The sequence below is a fragment of the Podarcis tiliguerta genome (genome assembly GCF_965153285.1).
Source record: "Podarcis tiliguerta genome assembly, chromosome: 8".
In the NCBI taxonomy this organism is placed as follows: Eukaryota; Metazoa; Chordata; class Lepidosauria; order Squamata; family Lacertidae; genus Podarcis; species Podarcis tiliguerta.
This window is the reverse complement of record NC_139541.1, coordinates 57494458-57516008: the sequence shown is the minus strand read 5'-3', so window position 1 is coordinate 57516008 and position 21551 is coordinate 57494458. Positions and strand designations below refer to the sequence as shown.

The 21551-nt window shown below is 43.9% G+C and overlaps 1 protein-coding gene across 11 annotated transcripts in view; it reads left to right on the top strand.

The window, feature by feature from the left end:
• CSMD2 (CUB and Sushi multiple domains 2) overlaps window positions 1–21551 on the top strand; it is a 481761-nt gene that overhangs the window by 323754 nt on the left and 136456 nt on the right. For 10 of the 11 annotated variants that reach the window (XM_083453235.1, XM_083453239.1, XM_083453240.1 and 7 more), the window contains 2 exons: window positions 11157–11483; window positions 16758–16952. In XM_083453235.1, the coding sequence (XP_083309361.1) occupies window positions 11157–11483; window positions 16758–16952 (522 nt within the window). The remainder of the gene's footprint in view (window positions 1–11156; window positions 11484–16757; window positions 16953–21551) is intronic. The other variant, XM_083453238.1, reaches the window with a different exon arrangement.

Below are 21551 nucleotides of genomic sequence, written 5' to 3'. Positions count from 1 at the left end.
CACAGAGTCACTGCAGATATCACGTTTGTGTCAAAGCTGCTTTGTGAATTTACTTGAATTTCAGGCTGCAATGCACATCTGCCCTGAGCTTTGGCTTTATGTTAACCCAGGGATGGATCAATCCTCCTGGGGATGCATGTCAAAGTGAGTGTGGCCAAAATGCAAAAGCAGGCTAACCCATGCTGACCTAAACTCCCCACAGTGAAGTGGTTCACATGGATCCGTTTTATGATTCAGTACACTTCTGCTCAGGGTGAGCTGGGTTTGCTTCTTTCCAAACTTCATGAGTAGTGGAACATACTCACAGTTAAACAATTGGGTCTTAAAGCTGGATAGTCCTTGGGCTATCCTCTTGTTTGCCTGGATCAAAAATTGAAGGTGGCTGTGCAGAAGCCTCTGGCTTTTGTCTCTCTATATAATGAAAATGTATGACTGTCACCATGCAGCCCACAGTGGAGGATTTGTAGTGCCACATCACAATCCTTGATTTGCACAAAGTATATTTCCATGGATATTTATCTGTGTGGTTGTGTATTAAAGCTGTTTTGTGATGGTGGTGTTCACAAAACAATTGGCACTAAGTGGCTGAACTTCTCTAATGTCATGGCAGAGGAACGAGGCAGACAATGTGAGTCTCTAGCAATGAAGTTGCCTCTGATTCTAGAGATGTTCAGTCCAAGCAAGAGCATGAAGGGGGAGGAAACTGCAGAATGTGTAGAGAGGAGAGGTGCATGTGCCAAGAACTGAAGGCATTTAAAGCCAGATGTTGGCTGTAGGTAGTTCATTGCATTTATTTTAAAGCCAAGTGATCAATTCTCTGTTTCTAAATCAAGCACTAGTTTCATCATTGTACTATCCTGTCAACTGCTATTATTTCCTCAATAGAGGTTAAGTGTAACTCATTCTGATTGTGGACTAGTATATTTTCTTGTAGTGCAGGGGTGGGAAATCTCAGGGCTGAGTGCCAAATGCAGCTTTCCAGGTCTCTCTAACTGGCCCTTGTGACTCTCCCCAGGTCACACCCCTCACCAGTCCTATTTCATACCCTGTATGAGTGTTTTTTGCCTGGCTAGAATGTGTCCTTAAGCTCTGATAATGCCTGTTGCTTGCCTGGATAGAGGACGCAGAGGGGTGCATATAGAAGCCAGTTCTCACAATTCCCCCAGATGTACTCTTTCTCCACAAATTTAAAATAACAGCCATTGGGCTCCATCTCAAACCTGTACGCAGTTCTGAAAAATCCCTTTCTTAATATATAATAAAATTGTAATGGTGTTGTCATGCAGCTGTTCCTCATGCAGAAAGGGGGAGTGAGTGGACAGAGAGAACAAGCAGTGCAGGTGGTGGGCAGCCCAGGTAAGCCACACAGGGACAGACTGGGGCAGCTACCCTACAACCATCCTGCTATGCGATGCTGCTGCTTCCCCTGTTAGCACCACCACTAGTGGGTGGGAGGGATATGAAGTAGAGAAAATCCTTGTCCCCTTTGTAAACCACCCCCATGCTTCTGATACTGTTGTGATGGCTGCTCTGGAAAGGAGAAAGTCGTGTTCACCACTAGTTTGGGGGAAGGGAATGAAGTGTAAAGTGGGTGGAGAGCTGTAGTGGGGGGTTGGTCAAGTGTAAAGGGAGTGGGGTTGGCAAGGAGATAGGGCTTGGCAAAGGGTGGCAAGTAGGTGGGCTTGGTGAGCAACATAGAATCATAGAATCATAGAATCATAGAGTTGGAAGAGACCACAAGGGCCATGGAGTCCAACCCCCTGCCAAGCAGGAAACACCATCAGAGCACTCCTGACATATGGTTGTCAAGCCTCTGCTCAAAGACCTCCAAAGAAGGAGACTCTGCCACACTCCTTGGCAGCAAATTCCACTGTCGAACAGCTCTTACTGTCAGGAAGTTCTTCCTAATGTTTAGGTGGAATCTTCTTTCTTGTAGTTTGGATCCATTGCTCCGTGTCCGCTTCTCCGGAGCAGCAGAAAACAACCTTTCTCCCTCCTCTATGTGACATCCTTTTATATATTTGAACATGGCTATCATATCACCCCTTAACCTCCTCTTCTCCAGGCTAAGCATGCCCAGCTCCCTTAGCCGTTCCTCATAAGGCATCGTTTCCAGGCCTTTGACCATTTTGGCTGCCCTCCTCTGGACACGTTCCAGTTTGTCAGTGTCCTTCTTGAACTGTGGTGCCCAGAACTGGACACAGTACTCCAGGTGAGGTCTGACCAGAGCAGAATACAGTGGCACTATTACTTCCCTTGATCTAGATGCTATACTCCTATTGATGCAGCCCAGAATTGCATTGGCTTTTTTAGCTGCCGCGTCACACTGTTGGCTCATGTCAAGTTTGTGGTCAACCAAGACTCCTAGATCCTTTTCACATGTACTGCTCTCAAGCCAGGTGTCACCCATCCTGTATTTGTGCCTCTCATTTTTTTTTTATTATTTTTTTTGCCCAAGTGCAATACTTTACATTTCTCCCTGTTAAAATTCATCTTGTTTGTTTTTGCCCAGTTCTCTAATCTGTCAAGGTCGTTTTGAAGTGTGATCCTGTCCTCTGGGGTGTTAGCCACCCCTCACAGTTTGGTGTCATCTGCAAATTTGATCAGGATGCCCTTGAGTCCATCATCCAAGTCATTGATAAAGATGTTGAATAAGACCGGGCCCAAGACAGAACCCTGTGGCACCCCACTAGTCACTCTTCTCCAGGATGAAGAGGGACCATTGATGAGCACCCTTTGGGTTCGGTCAGTCAGCCAGTTACAAATCCACTGAGTGGTAGCATAGTCAAGACTGCATTTTACCAGCTTCTTTACAAGAATATCATGGGGCACCTTGTCAAATGCCTTGCTGAAATCAAGGTAGGCTACATCCACTGCGTTCCCTTCATCTACCAGGCTTGTAATTCTGTCAAAAAACAAGATCAGGTTAGTCTGACATGACTTATTTTTCAGAAATCCATGCTGACTATTGGTGATCACAGCATTCCTTTCTAGGTGCTCACAGACTGTTTGCTTAATGATCTGCTCCAGAATCTTCCCTGGTATTGATGTCAGACTGACTGGGCAGTAATTATTTGGGTCCTCTCTTTTCCCCATTTTGAAAATAGGGACAACATTTGCCCTCCTCCAGTCTGCCGGGACTTCGCCTGTTCTCCAGGAATTCTCAAAGATGACGGCCAGTGGTTCTGAGATCACATATGCCAGTTCTTTTAATACTCTTGGATGCAGTTCATCTGGCCCTGGAGACTTGAATACATCTAAACTAGCCAAGTATTCTTGTACTATCTCCTTAGTTATTCTGGGCTGTGTTTCCTCTGCTGAATCATTTGCTCCAAATTCTTCAGGTCAGGCATTGTTTTCTTTATCGGAGAAGACTGAGGCAAAGAAGGCATTGAGGAGTTCAGCCCTTTCTGTGTCCCCTGTTTGCATTTCACCATCTTCTCCTCTGAGTGACCCCACTGTTTCTTTCTTCTTCCTTTTGCTACGAACATACCCATAAAAGCCTTTTTTGTTGCTTTTAACCTCTTTAGCAAGCCTGAGTTCATTCTGTGCTTTAGCTTTTCTGACTTTGTGTCTACACGTGCTGGCTATTTGTTTGAATTCCTCTTTGGTGGTTTCCCCCCTTTTCCATTTTTTGTACACATCCTTTTTTAATCTTAACTCAGTTAAAAGTTCTTTAGATAGCCACACTGGCTTCTTTAGGCACCTTCCATGTTTCCATCTCATTGGTATTGCCTGAAGTTGTGCTTTTACTATCTCCCTCTTAACAAACTCCCAGCCATCATGAACTCCCTTTCCTTTTAGTATTACTGTCCATGGGATCTCACCCAGCACTTCCCTAAGTTTTATGAAGTTGGCTTTCTTAAAGTCAAGAAATTGAGTCCTAGTATACTTGGCTGCTCCTTTCCGCTGTATAGTAAACTTCAGAAGAGCATGATCACTCGCGCCTAATGATCCTTCCACTTCTACCCCACTAACCAGGTCATCAACATTGGTTAGGGCCAGATCTGAAATGGCTGTTCCTCTTGTTACTTCTCCCACTTTCTGGACAATGAAGTTGTCTGCAAGGCCAGTGAGGAATCTGTTTGACCTTATGCTCTTGGCTGAGTTTGACATCCAACAAATATCCGGGTAATTGAAGTCCCCCATTACTACTATCTCCCTTCCTTTTGCATGCTTGGCCATCTGTTCCAGGAAGGCATCATCTATGTCCTCCATGAATAGGGGTACAGCTCCTAGTCTCCAGTAAGATTGTATGAGTTTCCAAAGGCCTACGATCAAGTTTCATGTCTGGAGGGGTGATGCATAAAGTGGTATTTTTTGGGGGGGGGTGTCAATGTGTGCAGAAGCTTTGGAGGAGAGTTTGTATTACTATGGTGGGTATGGAGATGTGTTGTGCATATACATATGTCTTCTGTTACCGTAAATTTTATTCTTTATTTACTGTGTTTCAAGACAGAGGTGTGTAAATGTCTAACTTGGAGAACTTTTTTCACTAAATAAGTTGCCTTTGTCTATACATTCAGCCACATTTCAGGTCTTTTAGGTGGTATGGAAGTTCACCAGCAATTTGGATACTGTTGTGAATGATTTGGTCCTGGAAGCCTTTATAAATAGAATTGCTTGTCTCTGCCAGTGTAGGACAACTAATTTAACACTTTTCAGGGGCCTCTCTTCCTGACCTTCATAACTCTCTGTTGGCCGTGCAGCTGCACCACCACCATTATCCCTGTTCCCTGTCGTTCTCAAGTACTTTTGCCTGGCAGTAAAGTGTTGTTGGCCTGTGATAATGCATCTTGCTTGCCTTGATGCAAGCTGGGGGTGAGTGTGCAGAAACCTCTGACTTTTGTCTCTCTCTATGATAAAAAGGTAAGAATGTCATCACACAGCTCTCACTGGAGGATTTGTAGTGCCTTGTCATAATCCTGAAATTGTTTGAAGTCAAGTAGGGGAACAAAAGTGAAGGTCAGTTGCAAAATAGCAGTGGCCCTGGCATGGGAGTGAGAAAGGAGGAACACTGGGGGAGGAAAACTCGTGTCTTAAAACACTGGCAGAAATTTGAGTAAAGCAGAGATGGGGAAAACGGAGAGGAAAATAGCAGTTTTAAGCAATGGCAGGGGTTTGAGTAAAGTTCCTTCATTCTAGGAAGGTACTACAAAATATTTGAAGGATCTGTTAAACCACAGAGCCTAGGACTTGCTGATCGGAAGGTTGGCAGTTCGAATCCCCACGACAGGGTGAGCTCCTGTTGCTCGGTCCCTGCTCCTGCCCACCTAGCAGTTCGAAAGCACGTCAAAGTGCAAGTAGATAAATAGGTACCGCTCCGGCGGGAAGGTAAACGGCGTTTCTGTGCGCTGCTCTGGTTCGCCAGAAGCGGCTTAGTCATGCTGGCCACATAACCCATAAGCTGTCTGCAGATAAATGCTGGCTCCCTTGGCCCATAGAGCAAGATGAGCACCACAACCCCAGAGTCGGTCACAACTGGACCTAATGGTCAGGGGTACCTTTACCATTACCTTTACATCCTTTATCTCTTTCACATGTGACAGTTGAGGAAAGGAAGAGGGGAGCATTTGAATTCAGTGAGAAGGGAGGAAAACAGAAAAGAAAAAAGTGGTTGTTTTAAACAGTGTCAGAGGTTTGAGTAAACTGGAGCGGAGGGATACTGGGAGAAAAAGAGGTGGCCATTGTAAACAACAATAGAGGAAGAAGAAGAAGAAGAAGAAGAAGAAGAAGAAGAAGAAGAAGAAGAAGAAGAAGAAGAAGAAAGTAACACAGAGGGAGCAAAGTGACAGTTGAAAACAAAGTTTGGGTAAAGCAAGGAGTTTGGAAAAGCCCTGTTGTAGTAACATATTTTGAATGTAGCCTATAGTACAAAGATGGGAGGTGCATCTATTTCTCTGCCCAGCTTTTGCTTCTGGCCCTGCCCATCACTGGAATGTGGCCGCCTGAAGGTTGACTATCAGGGAATCTGGCCCTGGGGCTGAAAAAGATTTTTCACCCATGACTAAATTGCATCACCAAGTTCTTTTGTCCTTGTAATAGAACTGCTTCCCATTTCCTCTCTCATTTCAGAAAATGGCTAGACCATTATAGCCCTTATAGATTAAAAAATATAATCATGGCACCATAACCTTTGGTGGGGGTTGTGGGAAGGTGGAAAAGCAACGGCATAAATAATAATACAGTTCTGTGTTTGGGAAAACATGCTTGATGAACCTTTCCTTCTGGCCGGCAATTAACATGAAAAGATTTTACATACTAGGTGGAAGGGGGGCGGGTCCAGAGGGTATCCAGGAGTAGGAGGTGAAGCGTCGCAAGCCAGTTTGGTTGTGTGTGTGGTGTTGGCGGGGGCACTATTAAATCAGTAATGTGTTAGACAAGCAGTAAACAGTACCAATTAAACAGCCTCCTTGCTATGGGAAGCAAATGGACCCTGTCAGCTGCAATGGGGGGGGGGAATCCCTCTAGACAGCTAAAGGGCTCCATGTTCATTGTTGTGCTTTAAACATTTTCCTTAATTGCCTTTACTTTTCCAGCATCTGGCTTCACACCTGGTTAGCTCAGGCCCCTGACCTACTCAGAAAGGGAGAGGGTGACGGGCAGGGTGGCAAATAGTTGCTCCGTAGCGCTTCAAAAGTCTGCACGTTGTGAGTTGGGATTCTGTGGTTCACCCGTTGCTTAGAATATAAGAAGAGGCTGCTGAATCAGGCCAGGAGCTCATTTAGTTCAGCATCCTGTTCCCACAGCGGACAACCAGATTCCTGTGGGAAACAGCCTCCAAGTGGCAGTTTCTATAAACCACTTCCATAGTGTGCAATGCTCCTCCTGTCCACTGTTTTCCGATGACTTGTGTGAAGCTTTTCCACCCACACCTGTGTGCTGTCTACAGTGATGTGTAAAATGCACTGGCAAGGAAATAATTCATACCTTGTAATAATCTTACTGCCAGTCTCTTAGATTTAGCTAAGATGGAACACTGTGAACACTGACAGTCCCAGATTAATGACTGAAGATGCATATATGCCCCCCCAAAAAAACTTTTTTGGAGACACTGCAATTAGGCCTCATGCACTGGGTGACTTTTGAGTTCTGCTTGCCCCAATTTAAGCAGGGATGTCATGCTTACCTGAAATTAGTTTCCTTTGGAAAGAGGTCAGTGGAGGCTTGTGGCATTTTGAGCTTATTAACCAATACAGTTGACTCACAACTTGCGAACATTTAACTTGTGCAAATTCAACTTTGCATGTCGAGACCCCGAAGCCACCCCCTCGTTGAGAAATAACACATAGAAGGACACAGATATTAGGTTAATGTTATTGGGCAAATTTTTGCCCCAGCTTTATTGATTACAGAATGTGAGTGGTATTGGCTTAGGCATTGAATGGACCCAACTTTATCTGACTCCTACCCGATGTGCAAGGAGTCCGGTAAGGGTAAACCACCCTAACCCTAACCGCAACCCTAACAAAGTTGTGATGATTACTACGGTAGGCGAAAACCAAATGGCCTGTGCCAATCTGCCAAGTGGAAAAATTCCTACCAGGCCCCTCAATGGCAACCAATCAAGGTCCATAGCAAGGCCAATGACTAAAACCTGCAAATAGGGAGGGAGGGTGGGTGATTGAGGAAGCAAGCCAAAGAGGAAGCCCTCCGGCTCACACCTCTGCTTAAATGGCCCCAGTCACGCCCCCGGCCAGCGGATTGGCTGGCTGGTCACTGACATTGCTGGGATCCCCCATGTAATGGGGGACTAAGGCCCCCGCCCCCAGAGGGGAGTAGGTGGCCACACGGTCCACCGCAACTCCTCCCCACGGGGAAGTGGAGTGGATTTACATACTTGGCCCAAAAACATAAAAATAAAATGGTGTCTGGCATCCTGGGGGAGGGGACAACAGCAATCCCACCTGCCACTGCATTCACCTTGGGAGAGCATTTGCAGGTGCAGGGAGAGTGTTCAGTGGCCTTGAAAGAGCATTCGGAGGTGGAGTGTGATTTGACTATACACAATTTTGGCTTCATGTGCTATCCCTGGAACGTAATCCCTATGTAAGCGGAGAGTTGGTTATGCCAGGGGGAGAGGCTGTGGCTCAGTGGTAGAACATCTGCTTCACATGCAAAATGTACTGCGTTCAATCCCCAACATCCCCAGGAAGGACTGATGAAAACCCTGAAGAGCTGCCACCAGTTAGTATAGATAGTTCTGATCCAGATGAGCCAGTTGTTTGATTCAGTATGAGACAGTGTCCTTAGGAAGGGACTGTATGCAGATGTTCCCAAGTTCAATCCACACCATCCACAGCTAGGACTCCATGTGAAACTCTGCAGAGCCACTGCACACAATATTTACAGTTTGTCTGAACCACCTCCTGTCCCCTTACAGCTTGACTGACAGTAGGTGTGAGGAGGGCAGCAGCAGCAGTGCAGGACAGATGTTGGGGAACTGCTTCAGTCTGTCCTGACTGCTCCTCTGTGGCTTGCCTGGGGCCACCTACCCTAACTGCTTACCTGGGCAACCAGTCCATTCACTCACTCACTCCGGCTGTCCCTCCTCACTCTCCAACACTGCTGAAATAGCACAGCAGCTCTGAGAGCTGAGTTTGTTGTCACGCCATAGTTTGAGGCAGCACCACCTGTTGACAGCTACACAAACTGCAGCATACACTGTTACATACTTACTACAGTGGTACCTCTGGTTAAGAACTTAATTCGTTATGGAGGTCCGTTCTTAACCTGAAACTGTTCTTAACCTGAAGCACCACTTTAGTTAATGGGGCCTCCTGCTGCCGCTGCACTGCTACCGTGTGATTTCTGTTCTCATCCTGAAGCAAAGTTCTTAACCCGAGGTACTATTTCTAGGTTAGGGGAGTCTATAACCTGAAGCGTATGTAACTTGAAGCATCTGTAACCTGAGGTACCACTGTATATGTAAGAATAGGTGAAATTGCATACAAACATATGCATACTGGCAAAAATGAGCACTAAAATGTTGGTGATTTGTCAAGAAGACTTTTTTTTTTTAATTGAAAGATGATGTCAAAGTGTGGATAACTGAACTTAAGATAGGAAAAATGAGAAACTGAGAGAACCCAAAACTGACAGATTCACCCATTCCTACTGACTTGGTCAAGGAAGCTTGTATGTTGCTATGAGCTCAGGTAGCAGCACAACTTAGTACTACAACTGGCAGCTAAATACGCTGCCACACATCACACACACACACACACACACACAGAGAGAGAGAGAGAGATGTAGTTCTGCATTGCCTGATGCTGTTAGTTTAAGGACACTGCCCCTAAACCCTGTCATCTTCCCCTCTCCCAGACTGCCCTCTTCAAAAGAGATATTGATAAAGATATATGTTTCTTTTGTTTCAATCTCCAGCTACCTTGCCCTCTCCCTCTAGATGGGGTTGGAAGGAAAAGGTCTCTAACCATCTTCCAGCCTTCCCAGGCCATTTATCTGTTGCTCCCCTGGCAGAAGATGGTTTTTATCAGAACCACAGCATGGGTTTCCAAACAGCTTACGATATGTAAACAAACACATACATTAAAATGACATAAAAGGAAAACAAACAAAAAATATGAAAGACCTTGTTAAAGAAAAGGGGGGGGGGGAGGCAGGTTTAAACTTCCAACCCATTAAAGGAGTGTATACATAATTAATAGCAAAAGGCCTGGTGAAAAAATAAATGTTTTTGTTGGGCATCTAAAGCTATGTAATGATGGCACCAGATGAGCTTCCCTGGGAAGAGCATGCCACAAGTGGGGAACCACCTCTGAAAAAGCCTGTTCTCTTGTTGTCCAACCTCCAGACCTCTCAAGGAGGGGACACATGAAGAAGAGCCTCAGATGGAGATTACAGCATCTGGGTCCATTCAAATGGGGAGTCATTGGGGTATTGGGGTCCTGAGCCACAAAAGGCTCAAAAAGTCAAAAACAGCACTTTGAACTTGGCCCAGAACATGAAAGGTTCTCATTCTCGTTCTCGTTCTCTCTATCTCTCTCTCACACACACGTTATAGCTTTATTTATATATTTTTAAAGACCCAGCTGCAAGACAGAATTTTAGCAGCATAGCTAATGAGGTACATAAGAGAGCGAGAGGATAAGTGAATAATAATATTGCCACATTTTCCTTCATTTTATTTTATTTTATATTTAATTTCTAAGCTGCTTATTGCGTTGATGCAGAGGCAGCCAATTTTCTTCTGTCCCCCTCCTTTCTTTCCCCCTTTCCTTGTATTGCCTTTGTAATACTGAGAGATTATTAGTTTGCATGACTCCCCCTCTTTCTCCCCTCCCCAAAATCTCACGTTCAGAAGTCTGTCACCTGTTTAGCTGAGCTGCCTTCTGTTTCTACAAGGCAGAGGGTATTTTTAGCTATGGCTCCCCAGCTTCGGAATCCCTTCCCTGAGTATTTATGCTGGCACCAGCACTCCAAGGTTTTCAGTGCAATATTAATACCGTCCTAAATATTTTTTGTTTGTTTCAATTTGTGCTTTGGTTGCTTCCGTTTTACGTTTGGTTTTTTCCCCCTTATATTTTGTTACAGGTGTTTTGCTGGTTTAAAATTGGAACTTGAATTGGTTTCTATTTACACTTTTGTACAAACCTCTGGGATCTTTAGATAAAGGGCAACTAACAAATATTTTAATTTTTTAAAAAAATTAAATTAAAAATAAATCAAACCAGTTTGATGCATTATAGCTTGTCTGACATTAGGAACGGGGGGTGGGGGGTGGGGGTGGGATTTGCTAAAGCGCACTTTCTAAAACAATGCATGAACAAACAAACACCCATCATTCAAAATCCACCCTCCTCCTAATTTTGCAGTGCTGTCCTCCAGCCACGTGATTTGTACCAGAATGCATGAACTAGGGTAAGGTGTGCAGTAAAATGCATATATTATCAAAAATACAAAAATTAATTGCATTAGAGGAAATCTATTTGCAGATTTCCACAGCAGGAGAAATTGCATACAAATGTATGCATCATAGGACAAACTCACACTAAAATGCTGATGAATTTTCGTGCGGACATTTTTTCCAAAAAATCTCAAACTGATGTGGAAATATAAGATTGGAAAACTGCAAGAAACTGAAATTTGCCAGTGCCTAACTGACACCAACCTTCACTTGCACTTTCTCGTTGCAGTTTCCTGCTTCTTCAACTTCACCACGTCATCTGGCATCGTTCTCTCTCCAAACTACCCAGAGGAATATGGCAGCAGCCTGCACTGTGTTTGGTTAATCATTGCAAAACCTGAAAGCCGGATCCATTTGGCCTTTAATGATTTTGACGTGGAGCCCCAGTTTGACTTCCTGGCTATCAAGGATGGAGGGACAGCTGAATCGCCTGTCTTGGGAACATTCTCTGGGAGTCAGCTACCATCTTCTCTGACCAGCAGCGGCCATGTCGCCAGGCTGGAATTTCAGACTGACCACTCCACCGAAAAGCGAGGCTTCAATATCACATTTACCAGTAAGTGGGCAAACATGTTCGTGTTGCGTGGACTGAAGGGTCCTCCCCCTCCCCCTTTATTCAGGGTTGCAGCCTTTGGGCTTTTTAAATTGTTTTTATTAAGTTTTCAATTTTACATCTCAAAATAAATATCGTACATAGAACCATACATTCAGTGACCTCCTTCCCCTTCCTTATCCACCATTCCTGCATATTTTACTATAACCATTTTATTCAGGGTCTCCAATCTTACATCACTCAAGTGTTTTTTATACTGTTGAATTTACCTTAATGCTGCCAGCATTTTCAACTATGCACAATTATTTTCCATATACTCCGTTTTCCACTCCTCTTTAAATACATGTTCCTTTTGCTCTCTTATTCTATATGTTGGACCAGCTAATTTCACATATTCTATCATCTTAAATTGCCCAATCTCTTTTACCTGGGACCTCCCTCACTTTCCATTTTTGGGCTAACAAAACCCAGGCTGCCGTTGTTGCATACATAAATAAGTTTTTCTGGCACCTGGGAACCTCTGACTGAACTATTCCTAACAGAAATGTCTCCGCTCTTTTTGGGAAAGTTGTTTTAAACATTTTTTTCATCTCATTAGAAATCATTTCCCAATATTCTTTAACTTTTTTACATGCCCACCACATATGAAAAAAAGTTCCCAACACATATGAAAAAAAGTTCCAACACAAATCTGATTCTACTTTATACATCTTAGCCAGTCTGCTTGGGGTTAAATACCATCTATGAATCATTTTCATTTATTTCTCTTTCAGTGTGTAGCATGCAGTAAATTTCAAATCATTCTTCCTAAGTTTCTCCCAAAGATTTAGATCTATGTTATGCCCTATGTCCATTGCCCAGTGTGTCATTGATGCTTTAACTAGTTCGTCCTTTGTTCCCCATTCCAATAATAATTTATACATTTTAGAGAGTAATGTATCCTTATTCTGTAATAACTCTCTTTCAAATTGTGAGTTTTGGTCCAAAAACCCATTTTTCTTATCTTGTTTAAATATATAATATACTGGTAACTGGTGATACTGTAACCAATCTGTAACATGGTTCCTTAAATCTTCCATTGATTTCAGTCTGGATTCACTTCTCTGTAGGTTACCCACTGTCTATCCATATTAATTCTCTTGATTGTAATTGCTTCAGGGGGGGATAGCCATAGAGGTGTTTTTCTTTCCAACATTTTTTCCCCTTTTTTTGGTATTTCTTCCAGACTTTGTACACATTTCTCCTAATAATGTGGTTTATAAGGGTTGCAGCCTTTGAATACTTAAGGCCAGTACTTAGTAGCTTGTTTGAGGGGCAGAGGAACTAGAGACCAAATTTCAAACCTGCGCTGGATTATGGAGAAAGCTAGAGAGTACCAGAAAAACATCTACTTCTGCTTCATTGACTACTCAAAAGCCTTTGACTGTGTTGACCACAGCAAACTATGGCAAGTTCTTAAAGAAATGGGAGTGCCTGATCACAGGAAGCAGTGGAAGAGAGGAGTGCCTGGTGTGCTCTAGTCCATGGGGTCACAAAGAGTTGGACATGACTAAACGACTAAACAACAACAAAGCTTGTTTGAGTTAGAACTGGTTCATTTTTCTTTCTAAATAAGTAGTTTTGCCCCTGAATGATATTTTTCTCTTCAGCATGTATGTTTAGGGAGGCAATGGTCACCTCCAGGCTGTCATTAATTTTCAGGAGGGATCAAGTGCATACCAGGAATTTAAGTTTGCACAGTTAAAGTGGGTTTGACCTAGCACAACAAATCCATTTCTAAAGGACTTTTTGCATTTAGGAAAGTGATGGGAAAATGCACTGGTATGTGTAAAATGAATGAATGATTAACAGGAAGACCATGAAACTATTTCACATGGTACTAGATGGTTGCTTGAAATACTGGCCTATTCTGCATTCTTCCTTGTCCTAGCTTCAGGCACAGTATCTTATGCAATGATTTTGGTCATATTCACACTATACATTTAAAGCACTGTGATACCATTTTAAACAGTCATAGCTTCCCCCAGAGAATTCTGGGAGCTGTAGTTTGTTAAGGGCCCTGAGAGATGTTGTTGTTGTTTAGTCATTTAGTCGTGTCTGACTCATCATAACTCCATGGACCAGAGCACACTAGGCACTCCTGTCTTCCATCGCCTCCCGCAGTTTGGTCAGGCTCATGTTTGTAGCTTCGAGAACACTATCCAACCATCTCGTCCTCTGTCGTCCCCTTCTCCTTGTGCCCTCCATCTTTCCCAACATCAGGGTCTTTTCCAGGGTGTCTTCTCTTCTCATGAGGCGGCCAAAGTATTGGAGCCTCAGCTTCAGGATCTGTCCTTCCAGTGAGCACTCAGGGCTGATTTCCTTAAGAATGGATGGATTTGATCTTCTTGCAGTCCATGGGACCCCGAAGAGTCTCCTCCAGCATCATAATTCAAAAGCACCCATTCTTTGGCAATCAGTATTCTTTATGGTCCAGCTCTCACTTCCATACATCACTACTGGGAAAACCATGGCTTTAACTATACGGACCTTTGTCGGCAAGGTGATGTCTCTGCTATTTAAGATGCTGTCTAGGTTTGTCATCGCTTTTTTCCCAAGAAGCATGTTAGGATTCCCCTATTCCCCTCCCAGAGCTAAATTTCTCAGGATGGTTTAATAATCAGTCCCCCTTTCCCTGGGAATTCTGAGAGTTGTAGTTCTGGGAGGAGAATAGGACCTTCCTAACAACTCTCAGCACCCTTAACAAACTACAGCTCCACAAAAAATGTTGTGGGGATGTTGTGGCTGCTTAAAGTGGGTTCAGGTTGCTTTAAATGTGTGTTGTGGATGTGACCTCAACTTTCTTTCTCCTTTTGCTTCATTTTTGCGTGTGGATCCATAAATGTTTGGAAACCTGTCACTTTATTCAAGGATACTTAGCAGCAGTCTGCAAATATGTGATTTTTCACTTCTGGAAACCCTAGATATTCATTGCATATTTATTTAGTGCCCCAAATATTACTGTTTGAATTAACATGGCCCCAATGTACTGTGCTTGCTTTGAGTATACCCTCAGAACCACCAAGCACTGCATAAATGAAAGGATAAACTTTGTTGCATAGAATAACAGAGCAGGAAATATTTTTGGGTCCTCTTAAATTTGAGCCATGAATGCCAGCTTCCCATAGCAATGTGCTCTCACGCGCTCTCCTATAATTTTCTAAAGAACACGATTACATTGGCTTGGCAGGAGTGATGAACGACCTTTGTTATAACAGTGGTTAACAGCTCTGCAAAATTAATGGTATTTCTGGTTGGCAACTGCAAACCGGCTATTATTAAAAATAATTTGCTGGGCTAGATTAGGGGACAGGTTCATCAAAGTCACCTAACCTGTTGGGGGTTTTTGTGGGGGGAGATTGCCAGGGGCTTAATGCCTAATGTTTAGAAGTGTGGATGTGGAATTTGTTCACCCCACTGGGAACAGATGGGTTATTCTGGGTCACATCATGGATTGAGCGGTTGCTCTCTAGATGTTAGTCAGCAAAGCAGTTGCTGCTGCAGATTTAGAGAGGTGGAGGAATAGTTTGGTAATGTATTAACAGAGGATGCATATGCACTATACATTTTTATATGTTATTTAAATGTATGGTGCATAGGCAGTCTCTGTTAATTGGGGCTGCCGTGTGCCCCTCACAGAACTACAATTCCCAGCACCAAAGTCAGTTTCCTAAGCATCTACAGTCATACCTTGGTTCTCGAACCCCTTGTGGTGTAGTGGTTAAGAGTGGTAGTCACGTAATCTGGGGAACCGGGTTCGCGTCTGTGCTCCTCCACATGCAGCTGCTGGGTGACCTTGGGCCAGTCACACTTCTTTGAAGTCTCTCAGCCCCACTTACCTCACAGAGTGTTTGTTGTTGGGGAGGAAGGGAAAGGAGATTGTTAGCCACTTTGAGACTCCTGAAGGGGAGTGAAAGGTGGGATATCAAATCCAAACTCTTCTTCTTCTTCTTCTTGTGATTGAGATGTTTTGGCTTCCAAACGCCACATACCCGGAAGTGAGTTTTCTGGTTTGTGAATCTTTTTTGGAAGCCAAACATCTGACGCGGGTTCCACGAGTTCCAATTGAGTGCAGAAACTCCTGCAGCCAACTGGAAGCCACTCCTTAGTTTTCAAACATTTTTGGAAGTTGAATGGCCTTTTGGAACTGATTCCATTTGAGAACTAAGGTATGACTGTATATAGGAAGCCAGGTGAAAAGTCTGTGAATTTTTCAGGGAAGTCAGCAAAGCTATGCTAAGCCCAGTAAAATTTACTACGGAGGAGGGATAGGCCTGCACATTTCCATCCAAAACATACAGAAAATGTGAATGTAGTTTGCTATTTGAACTGTGTCACAGAGGTCATTTTCTGGAATTGTTCTCAGATTAAATGTAACAAACTCTGCATGGGGCTGCCCTTGAAAACCATTCAGTTAACACAGATGTGGTTAATCCATTGCCTTCCAGTTGTTTTAAACTCCCATCAGGTGAAGGCACCATGGCCAATATTCAGGGCTGATGGGAGCCTAGATTCAACAACAGGACATTTTGGAAGCAAGAGTCAAATATTGATAAGGTAGCCTTGCCACATAGAAGCATGTGTGATGCAGCCTTCTATTTTAATTTATAAAGCATATACAGTAGTACCTTGGAAGTCAAATGGAATCCGTTCCAGAAGTCCATTCGACTTCCAAAATGTTCAGAAACCAAGGTGTGGCAAGAATCTCCTGCAGCCAATCGGGAGCCATGGAACCCGCGTCAGACGTTTGGGTTCCAAAGAACGTTCGCAAACTGGAACACTCACTTCCGGGTTTGCAGCGTTTGGGAGCCCAAACGTTCGACTTGCAAGACGTTCGACTTCCGAGGTACCACTGTAAACAGAAACCCTACAACACCAAAATGGTCTTGATTTACCACCCCTCTTAGAACCCTTGTGTGATGGGTTTAAACACTCAGACAAGGCAGCATCTCACACCCTCTCAAACCATCCTAGATGAACCTAATGCAGACTTTCACTGTTTGGCAATTTTGAGTCTGGCTGTAGCCAGTGGCAGAGCTAGCAGCTCCTCGCAAACAAATATTGGGTGTAAGTCTCTTTCTGTGGCCAGAAGAGCTAGCGTTGGGTCCAGGATTACAGACTGGTTTGTTACTGCAGAAAGATCCATGAATATAGACTGCCTATAAGCTGTTGGTTATTTGCACTTCCACCGGAAGGGAAATGCTTTTGTTCATCTGCCATCTTGTTGCTTCCTTCCAGCCTTCAGACACAACGAGTGCCCTGATCCGGGTGTGCCAGTTAACGGCAAGCGTTTCGGTGACAGTCTGCAGCTTGGCAGTTCAGTGTCCTTCCTGTGTGATGAGGGGTTTATCAGGACACATGGCTCGGAGACCATCACCTGCGTCTTGAAGGAAGGAAACGTGGTGTGGGACAACTCCGTGCTGAGATGTGAAGGTGAGCTGCCAAACTGGCATGCCATGTTCTTGATTGGGGTACAAACAAGGTAGGGGGTCTGGAGGACTTTGATATTTGCCTCTTCTAGTACAGACTCGCCTGGGTGTTTATTTGAACTTGTTTCTCTGATGGCATTCACACTTCCCAAGTGTTTTATTTTGCTCAAAAGGATTTTCAAAATGCAATTCAAAATGTGTGTTTTGAAATAAAATGTGTATAAAAATGTGTACTTTGAGAAGAAGATACATTTGGAAATGTGTATTTTGGGAGAAATTGCATTTAAAATATGGATTTATTTTAAATGCACCCATGCATGTGATTCTCCCCCCCCCCCTTCATGCAGCAAATGAGTAAAACAAATTGTAAGAGGCATATGGAAGTGGGAAGAGAAAACTATAAAAGAAAACAGACGTCTCTATTTGTAGCAAATTGGGGGAAGGCTGTGAGACTATCTCCAGAACAGATGTATTTACTTCATATGACAGAAACGGAGCTATGCAGCTCCTTGCCACAAGGAAACAAGGAAATTTAGCCATTCCCAAAGATGGATCAGTAGAAAATGACAGCAGTACAGGTGTCCTCAAACTTTCTACCCTCAGGGCCCACTTGATATGGCTAACAATTACAGAGGCCTAGCAGTCACAAAGGGACTTGGGTGGCGCTGTGGGTTAAACCACAAAGCCTAGGACTTGCTGATCAAAAGGTCAGTGGTTCGAATCCCAGTGACGGGGTGAGCTCCTGTTGCTTGGTCCCTGCTCCTGCCAACCTAGCAGTTTGAAAGCACGTCAAAGTGCAAGTAGAAAAATAGGTACTGCTCCGGCGGGAAGGCAAATGGCGTTTCCGTGTGCTGCTCTGGTTCGCCAGCTTAGTCATGCTGGCTACATGACCCGGAAGCTGTATGTTGGCGCCCTCGGCCAATAAAGTGAGATGAGCACCGCAACCCCAGAGTCGGCCACAACTGGACATAATGGTCAGGGGTCCCTTTACCTTTACCTTTTAGCAGTCACAAAAGGTTGACAAAGGGGCAGAGATAGGCCAAAATGGAGGCAGATGCAGCAAGTTTGGCATAATTAGCTGGCAATTACCGATATCTAATCCATCTTTGAAAATTGCATGTTGGATATTCTAACATATGCACGCAGAACATCCTATATAGTAATAGTGAATTCCTTCTCTGAGTGTAGCTCCTTATGCAGCTAAAAGAGCCCCACCCACACTTTAGAGGGCAGCATAGGGAAGCTCCATTCCTGGTCGACAGTGCAAACTTTGCAGTGGTAGTATACAGAAAGCCTTAGTCTTCCCATTAATAAACTATTGTACCCTTTTCTTATCTTTCTGGTCAATTGAGTAAGAGTGTTTACCTTGTGACCCTTTAAGAATAGTTGTGCACTATTCCAGAGCTTGATATTCACACCAACACACAGAGTGTGGAAATTAATAGACCTAACTTATTAATGTTCATTCATTTCAGTGGGTCTACTCTGAATAGGAGGGGCATTGGATACAACCCTCAGTGTCCGGATGTACATGGCTGCCGCTACCAGAGTAAAGTTTTTAGGGATTTGTTCAAGGGATGGATCTGAAGCTTATCAATGGCCTTAGGACATATCTGAAGCTTATAGCTTTTGGCATGCTGAAGTTAGATATCTTGTGATCCATCACTCTGCATTGCAGGCATACAATTTAGAAAAGAAAGAAGGAAAGAAAGAGCAGTTAAAGTGATAGCAAATTAAAGTCTCTGATAGAACATATCCCCGCTCCGGCAAGCTGCTCTGTGAGCCTTAACATTTTCTGTTACGGGAAAACCAAGTGAAATGAAAATAAGTTGTTACAAATTTAAAGGCTTTCGCCTGCCCTTTATTCTATGAGAAAGATGCCAGTGTGTGATATCTTTGCAATCTTTTGAATACAGATGTGCCAAATTCTTGAGAAATAATTCTAGTAATTGGTTCTCCGAGTCTTTAATGTCAATGGGCAACATCACAAAGTGTGGGAGGCTCATTAGGAACCATACCCTGATGCATGGAGGGATCTGTCCTTTCTTCATAGTACCAGAACAAGTCAGTAACTAAAGGGGGTGCAACAGCAGCAAAAAATAAAATAAAATACTACAAAGGCCCACCAAAACCATCTGTGCTGCTGCCCGTTAGCACACATTTTAGAAACACAGAAACTTTCCTGCATTTAAACCTTGCTTAGCTGGTCACCTGTATTCATCTTATGTAACCTGTTTTAAGCTTCCTACATGATTAGTGCACCTTATACCCGTGGTCCTCCAGACACCCATCAGCCCCAGCCAGCAGGGTTTGTGGTTGGGGATTAGGGCAGTTGTGGTCCAGCAACATCGGGAAGGCCCCATGTTGCCCATGCCTGATTTAATGAGAACAGAGCCGGCCCTACCATTTGGCAGGATGAAGTAGACATGCTCCACCCTCCACATTTGGCATGCCAGGAAGCGCCAGGCAATTATCTGAGGTCTGAGATGATGAACTGCATCAGTGGGTCATACTGCGATAGCTTGCCAGAGAGGCGGTAGTTCTCATCCAGTTACTGGAATGATGGAATTTGTTGTTTTGCTCTCTTCTCTTTCATTTCTATTCCAGAATACCATCAGTACTGTCAGAAAATGCCTGTGGCTTTATTTGTTTACTCATTTTAATTACTTTAATTCACTTAATGTGAATTTTTACTCCCCCTCCTCCCATCACTGCCTTTGGTATAATATTGCATACACCTACCTCCTCACTTTCTCTTTAAGTGGTGGGGGGAAATGAATAATATATTTCGAAAAAATTAAAACTGCTTTTCATCTCTGGGAAGCTTTGATAACCCCACCAATATTAACGTGTACTCCTTTATCGCCCATCTCGTTGACTCGCCTTTGACTCGCCCTCCAGTGTGAGCTCAATTAAATGTGAGTCCTAATTAGCTTCCTTTTTTTAATTAAGTAAGAGGGGAGAAGTCTGTCTAGAATATTTAAAGTGCTGTTTGACATTTGAATAAAAAAATCAGCAGAGAGAACCAGCAAGGTTGATTGAGATTCCGTCGGGAGAGAGGATAGCACAGCCACCAAAAATTATCCCGGGTTTCTACAAAAGCTAAAAGGAAACCTGTATAGAATTTGGAAGCTGGGAATTTCAGTAGAGGCTAGAGGAGCTTCAATAAGATGAGTGATTCCCCACCCCTCATAGATATTCTAGGCACCCCCAACTTGTCATCTGATTCCATGCACATCCCACCGGCCAATAAAATTTAAATTACATTTGGACTGTCCTCATCAAGTGAGAAATCAAGATCAGCCAAAATGTTAAGATTACTGAAATGTCTCTGGTGGGGTTTCACAAAGCTGCAGGTGGGACAGAATCCCTTAGGTGGGCCCACCTCAAAGTTTATAGGTTTCTGTCTTTGGGGAAAGACTAACTTTGCATGCAGGAGTTCCCAGCTGCAATTTCTGGTATCTCCAGGTAGGTCTGAGAGAGAGACCTATTGGCTGAAACCCTGGAAAGCTGCTGCCAGACAGTGCAGACAGTGCTGAGCTAGATGGCCCAATAGTCTGGCTTAGGATAAGACAGTTTCCTATGTCCTTAATATGGGGAAGAGCTATGCATATGGCTATTTATTTGTTGATATATTTAGTCATCTGTATCCCACATTTTTGTTCAAAGAGCTCAAGGTTGCATGTATGGTTCTCCCTCTCCTCATTTAAACACCACAACAGCCCTGGGAGGTAGGCTAGTCTGAGAGGCAGTGACTGCCCCAAGGTCACCCATCAGCTTCATGGTCAAGTGGGGATTTGAACCCTGGCCTTCCAGGTCCTAGTCTGACGCACTAACTACTACATCACACTATAAGGACATAATGCTTCTCTGAAACTGTATGAACACTCTTATAGGGATAATTCCTAAATCATTCACATGTACACCTCACTGGCTCTCTGCAGGTACAACACGGAATGTTCTCTTTCTGAAACCCTGGAAAACTCTCTGCCACTCAGCATAGATAGTAATGAACTTGATGGACCCACGGTCTGGCTCAGTGTACAGCTGCTTCCTGTTTTCTTATATTGGGAAGAGAAGCATCCTTTTGTGGGCTCACTATGCGGCAGAGGTGCTCTCTTTCCAACTGTTCCATTTCTGACAGAATAGTTAAAGCAGTTAAAGCAGGAGCAGCAATCTGGTGCCCTCCAGGTGTGTCTGGACCATCATCCCTCACCATTACCAATGCTTACTAGAGCAAATGGGACATATAGAGGGCACCAGGTCTCCAGTCCTGAGCCACTGGAGAGTTTTGATCCATGTAGCATGGTAATCATCATGTGACAGGAGTGGGGTCAACTCGAGATCCAATGGATCTCCTTCTCCCTATGCTTGGAATGCTCCATTTGGCAAATGAAAGGGAGAGCTCTGCCCTGGTGGATCGACACTTCTGCTCAATCCATGCACAAACCAGCCTGGCACAAAGAGAGTTTGGATTGCTCTATTACTGTTTTAAGGTTTTTCTGTCATAACCCAATACTGATGATTGCACGTGAACATATGGAGTGACACTGGGGAACACTGGGGGTGAGTCTTGCATGCCCCCCATATTAAGCCCACACAT